Source organism: Myotis brandtii, unplaced genomic scaffold (assembly GCF_000412655.1).
Source record: "Myotis brandtii unplaced genomic scaffold, ASM41265v1 scaffold231, whole genome shotgun sequence".
Classification (NCBI taxonomy): Eukaryota; Metazoa; Chordata; class Mammalia; order Chiroptera; family Vespertilionidae; genus Myotis; species Myotis brandtii.
Window position 1 is genome coordinate 912476 of NW_005358689.1, and position 6434 is coordinate 918909.

The following is a 6434-nucleotide window of genomic DNA, read 5'->3' on the forward strand; positions in this document are numbered from 1 at the left end:
TTTTAAAAATATATTTTTTATTGATTTTAGAGAGGGAGAGAGAGAGAGAGAGAGACATCAGTGGTGAGAGAGAATCACTGACCGGCTGCCTCCTGCACACCCCACCCTGGGGATGGAGCCCACAGCCTGGGCATGTGCCCTGACCGGGAATGGAACCGTGACCTCCTGGTTCATAGGTCCATGCTCAACCATTGAGCCACGCTGGCCGGGCTGAGGTTTCTTCTCCTCACTGGCTTGTGCCCTCCCGCCTGTCCCCTCCGCTCTCCCCTCACACTTCCTTCCTCCCTCTGGGACCTCTGTGCTTGGCCGTGTGGCCATAACCTCCTGCCAGGGGCCCAGGTGGCCCGTTCCTACCGAGCATCTGAATGTCTCTGTGGTGTCCCTCAGGGAGGCTGCTGGGAACAGAACAGGTAAGAGAATAGGGGCTGCCCTAGCCGGTGTGGCTCAGTGGATAGAGCGTCGGCCAGTGGACTGAAGGGTCCCAGGTTCGATCCCGGTCAAGGGCACGTATCTCGGTTGTGGGCTCCATCCCCGACCCTGGTCGGGGCAAGTGGGGGAGGCAACCAATGAATGTGTCTCTCTCACATCGATGTTTCTCTCTGTCTCTGCTCCTCCCTTCCCCTCTCTCTAAAAATCAATGGGAAAATATCCTCAGGTGAGGATTAACACACAAAAAAAAACCAAAAAAAAATGAGTGGCCTTCTCTGATGCATAGGGTCCCCGAAGGAGAAGGCTGACACGGGGACAGATGGTTCCTCGGGGACAGGCCGCGGTGTCCGTGAGGCCTGGCGAGTGTCCTGGGACGCTTGGTGCCCTGCCCTCCTTCTCATGTGCACAGCCCGCCCGTTCGCTTTCTAAGCGGCTGCTTCCACGCAGCGGCCCGCGAGCAGCGGGGCCAGGAGGCACTTCTTTGACCCGAAGGGTGCTGGTGGCACAGGGAGGCACTGGGCCAGGCCCCTCTGGGAGGAGTGTGACAGGGTCCTCTGTGGGGATGGCGGCGGCGGGAGGACGAAGACACCAACCCGAGCTCATTGGTGAGTGGGGGGGATGGGGGGGCGACAGCGCCCTCCACAGGCCCTACTGCGCTCGCTCAGCTCCTACTGGAGGCAGAGTCCACAGGCCCTGCCCTGACCCCAACCAGAACCCTGTCCCGAGACATCCCATCGCACACGGTTTTTGGACCTCTGCTGGGTCACACACCTTGGACTTTGTCTCCTAATCAGCTCTGTGCATTCCTTACCCTCCCATGGACCGCAAGCTGCAGGGGATGCCACTCCAGGCCACGTGCGGGGAGGGGAGTCTGTGCTCCCCTCTCACACCCCAAATGCCCCTTCCGGACCCTCTATCCAGGAAGGAAGGGAGACACGGGCTCACAGGGGGTGGGATGGGATAAGGGGGTGGGAAGGGGGAAATGAGGTCTGTCTCCTGCTTGGTGCCCTGACCTCCAGGTCCCCCCCAAAACGTCCCAGGAAAGCGTTTCGCTCTCCCCGTGTCCTCCCTGAGAACCTCCACTCTGCACACACTGCCCCCCCAGCTCAGCCTCCTCTCCCGGCTGCCCCAGGGGGCGGCACTGACCTTGGGGGGAAGTGGGCCTTGAACTTGGTCTGGAACATCCTGGCCAGGATGACGAGCAGCAGCACCAGCAGCACGCTGGTCGCCGTGAACGCCACGATCTTCCACGTGGTCAGGAGGGTCTCGTGGGTGTTGGGCCACGTTTGCTCTGCGGGGGGGGAGGGGGGAGAGAGAGAGAGAGAGAGAGAGAGAGAGAGAACAAAGGGGCACACGAGGCTCCCGGACTGTACCGGGTGTGGTGCGGAGGTTCCCACGCACCTGGCCCGTGGCCTCGGGATCCCACAGCACTAACCCGTCCCCAGCGGCCTCTGCCAGGTTGGAGGGCGACCTGCATGCGCCCATTCCACACCCGTGAGAGCCTGCTTCTCAGGCCGAGAATGAAGGGGGCCCCTCCCCTGGGGAAGTCGTGTCCAGGAGCAGGGAAGGGGCGCTGAGCTATCGGACTTTGTGAGGGTCTGGGATGGACTGTGGGGTGGGGTGGGGTGGGGTGAGAAAGAACCGGAAGCTGGAAGGGCCGTGGAGAGGCATGGCCATCACACGCTCCAGGTAAGGGGAGGCCAGGGCTGACCCCCAAAACAGTCCTGCCCTTGGCCACAAGCCGCCCCCCCCCCTCCAGCCCCGTCTCTTACACTTGCCCTGTGTGGCTGCTGGTTCCTCCTCCCTCCTCTCATCTTTTTTGGTTTGTTTGTGAATCCTCACCCGAGGACATTTCCCCAGGGATTTTTAGAGAGAGTGGAAGGGAGAGGGAGAAGACACAGAAAAAGAAACATCGATGTGCAAGAGACACATCCATTGGTTGCCTCCTGCCACGCCCCATCCAGGGCCAGGGATGGAGCCTGCAACTGAGGTACACGCCCTCGACCGGAATCGAACCCATGACCCTTCAGTCCGAGGGCCGAAGCTCTAACCACTGAGAAAAACTGGCTAGGGCCTCCCACCTCTCGTCTTGCTCAGAAGCGACCCGTAGGCCTTCCTGCACTGCTCCTCCAGCTGGTTCCCATGACCCCGGTGGGCCTCCGGGTCCCGTGTTGACCGAAGCTTCCCTCACATGCTGTGTCCAGGGGGAAAGTGTGCAGCATCCCCACTGCTCAGGGCAGGTGGCCAGGGGCGCCCCTGGGAAACCCCAGGGTGGGGGGGGAGGGGATGGGAGGGAGGAGACGGTGGGTGGGTGTCGCTGGTGCTCCGGTCTCTGTACCCTGGAACCCTGAGGCCCGTGGTTTGCCGGTAACGTGTTATTAACTAGCAGGTACTTAAGTCTGCACACGGCTGATGTTCTCCTAAGCGCCAGCACGTCTAACCCACAGTGTCATTTCTGTGGGCCCGGCCGTGGGGCCAGCGTGGGCCCGGGCAGCTCACCTGACTTGATGCAGTAGACTTGATAGGAAGGAAACCACTCCCCGTACTGGCAGGTGATGTACTTGTAGTCACTGGTGAGGCTGTAGCCGGGGTCGCAGTAGAACTCCACGACGGTCCCGTGGTTGTAGCGATCGCAAGGCCGCGGGTGGCAGACGAAGTCGCCGTGGCTCACCATGGGAGGTAGCGGGCAGACTTGGGCAGTGGGGAAGAATAAGGGTGTGAGTACCAGGTGCTCACCGCGTGGGAAGCCCTCCGCACTGGGTGACCGCAGTCCCGAGAGATGCGCTGGCCCGTCCGCCACCGGGCTGGCGCGTCGTGCCAGGGACGGTCCCTTCTGAGCGCCCGCTGCTCTCACCCGGTCTTATAAGGCACCTTGTCAAAGGGAGGTTCGCTTTACATGGCAAAGAGTGTGCCTGCTTAATAGATAGCATGGAGCTACTCTACTCCTCATGCAGGCTGTTAGGTGCCAGACAACCTAGTACAGTGATGGCAAACCTCTGACACGTGAACTCATTTTTTTGGTTGATTTTTCTTTGTTAAATGGCATTTAAATATATAAAATAAATATCAAAAATATAAGTCTTTGTTTTACTATGGTTGCAAATATCAAAAAATTTCTATATGTGACACAGCACCAGAGTTAAGTTAGGGTTTTTCAAAATGCTGACACGCCGAGCTCAAAAGGTTCGCCATCACGGTGCTGTCCTCTCCTCTGTTTTTACTCTTTTTACTTATGCTCTCCCCTCTGTCTGAAGTGCCATGTCCCCTGCATGTCACCAGACTGACTCTTGCTCCTTTAAAAAGACTCAGCTCAGCCCCTACCCTCATTCCATCCCATCCCAGGCTAGGAGACTTCCCTGGAATCCTGGCGCGTCGCCCAGGGACGGTCCCTTCTGAGCGCCCGCTGCTCTCACCCGGTCTTATAAGGCACCTTGTCAAAGGGAGGTTCGCTTTACATGGCAAAGAGTGTGCCTGCTCAATAGATAGCATGGAGCTACTCTACTCCTAATGCAGGCTGTTAGGTGCCAGACAACCTAGTAAATAAGACTAAGATACTTGTGGGCAAAATGCTTACCGAAAGGAACAGAGGTGTTTTCCATCTTTAGATTTATTCACCGACTCATGAGTCAACCCATCCCTAAGCCTGGCCCCCAAGAGATGGTTCCATGAAGACATGAGAGCTGGCACCTGAGCCCAGATCCACTGTGCCCCCGGGGCCGATGGAGGCCCCCCAACAGGCTGTCTGCCTGTTGACAGCCAGGGATGGAGGGCTGGGGGCAGCCGGCTGGAACCTGGGGGATCCCTTCTCTGAAGGTGAGTGTGTGGTGGGGGAAGGGGTGTCCTCATTTCTTAATTTGGTGGGAGACACCATTCCAGAATTCTGCCACCTTTGCTCCCTTCGGTGGGGCTTACCGAAAGGAACAGAGGTGTTTTCCATCTTTAGATTTATTCACCGACTCATGAGTCAACCCATCCCTAAGCCTGGCCCCCACGAGACGGTTCCATGAAGACATGAGGGCTGGCAGCTGAGCCCAGATCCACTGTGCTCCGGGGCTGATGGAGGCCCCCCAACAGGCTGTCTGCCCGGTGACAGCCAGGGATGAAGGGCTGGGGGCAGCCGGCTGAATGTGAGTGTGTGGTGGGGGAGGGATGTCCTCATTTCTTGATTTGGTGGGAGAAGTCATTCCAGAATTCTGCCACCTTTGCTCCCTTCGGTGGGAAGAAGAATCCCCTCTCTTCTTCCTTCAACGTCAGTGTAAGTCCCTGCATGTGACTGAGGCAAAAAACATACTACTTCTAAGACACCAGAGAGCTGGAGGGCTGATGGTCACGTGTTCCCAGTGAGGCAAAAGGAAGGCGAGGTGCGGAGAGGACCTGCCCAGGGGCGAAGGCCCGTGGACAGGGGACACGACAGGGGTGAGGGGGGCGGAGTTCAGGGCCACCCTCCAGGTCAGGGCTCATAAAATCCAAGGAAAAAGGAGCCGGGAGAGAAATAGCAGGGAAGCCTGAAAACTTGGTTCCGCTTGAAAAACAGGAACAAGACCTCCTGGCTTAGCACAGAAAGATCAGCGTCTCTAGATTCAACCTAGAAAAAATATAAGGGCGCTGCTTGATGCCAAGGCACAGTCTACCCTCGAGGACAAGAGTGATGCGTGAGCGAGAAGATGGAGAAGCCACAGTGGCAATTACTTCTTGTAAGAGAGAGAGAGAGAGAGAATGAGGCACGGTGGTCCCTGCGACACGCCGGTGACACGCAGGCAGTCATTTCCCTGTAATCACCGTGCCGTGATATGATCCGTGCCGTGATGTATGATCCGTACACGGGAAGGAATGGCAGTAATTTACCATTGCGTGTGAACAATACATTAACGAGCTTGCCTGCGACTTTGCATTTCCCTCTAATAAAGTAAAATTTAAAAAAAACCCTCCTGGGGTCACGGGCAAGGCGGTTATAATACAAACAGTGTCACACCGAGGAATCTGCAGGAAACAAAAGTTGGCAGGAAACAGAGCAGAGGGTGCTACGCACCAACCTACGGGCCAAGAGGGCAGAGCAGGTTCTGTTTGCAGAACGACCCCGCGTCCTTCCAGACAGACAGGGCTTCCCTGGCTAATGTCCCCGACGTGACAGGGCGAGTGCCTAAGATTTCTCCCTTCCCAGGTCCAGAGAACACACATGTCTGCAAAGGGGAAGGAACGATCTCTTTCGTTCTGGAGAATATGATAAGCAAACAATCCCCTAAGACGTTGACTCATGTACACGGAATTCCAAACGCGGGTTCTAAATGGGCTGTCTGCTCGCTGACTTGAAGGCTGGGAGTCGGCGGGGAGGGGGGGAAGGGGAGTCTGCGACCCGGCAAATCATTTCATTTCTCTGGTCTCAAGTTCCTAAGGAGGCAGAACCGGATGAATGATCTTCGTACTTGACAATGGCAAGTCTTCCTTCAGACAAACCCGCAGTGGGAACACAGTATGTAGCACAGAGCCCTCGGGGGTGGGCAGTTGGAACAGAGCTACCTTGGCCTCGTTGCTTCCGAGGGAACGCCTGGGCCTCAGGGCCTGGGGGTGGAGGGGAGGCGGGGAGCGGGCAGGAGTCCAAGCCCACCTGGCCAAGGGTTACCTGGCCTGGTATACACCTCTTCCCTCAGGCTAAGGAGAGGAGAGAAGGGTGGAGGCTGGGGCAAGTAGACAGAGCCCGTCCTGCCCCTTCCCATGGATAGAGGCCCCCCTGCCATGCTGGGTAAGGGAGAGAAGGGGCATTCGTTTTTCTTGTCTTCATCTTCTGCTGATTGGATTTCACATCGAATCCAGCTGCTGACAGGATCACGGGCGAGTGGACAGGGCGCTTGGCAGCCCAGGAGAGGAGGAGGAGGCCATGGCCCTGGCCAGTTGGTCCATGGACGGGTGGGAGGCTCTGGTGGGTGGGGGTGACCAGTTGGCCGCTGCTATTATCACTTCCAGTGAGGGGAGCAGGACTTGAATTCCTAATAGCAACGGCCCTGGGC

The 6434-nt window shown here is 57.6% G+C and overlaps 1 protein-coding gene and 1 long non-coding RNA gene across 2 annotated transcripts in view; both read right to left on the minus strand.

The window, feature by feature from the left end:
* SUSD4 (sushi domain containing 4) overlaps positions 1-6434 on the minus strand; it is a gene marked incomplete at its 3' end in the record, with an annotated part of 72567 nt that overhangs the window by 809 nt on the left and 65324 nt on the right. Inside the window, exons 5-6 of the mRNA XM_005866508.2 lie at positions 2929-3120; positions 1576-1720 (exon numbers count right to left, since the gene is read on the minus strand). Of these exons, the coding sequence (XP_005866570.1) occupies positions 1576-1720; positions 2929-3120 (337 nt within the window). The remainder of the gene's footprint in view (positions 1-1575; positions 1721-2928; positions 3121-6434) is intronic.
* On the minus strand, positions 3200-6428 carry LOC106726151. The gene is made up of 3 exons (XR_001362179.1): positions 4630-6428; positions 3963-4316; positions 3200-3403 (listed from the first exon to the last, which is right to left on the minus strand). It is a non-coding gene; the product is annotated as an uncharacterized LOC106726151 (long non-coding RNA).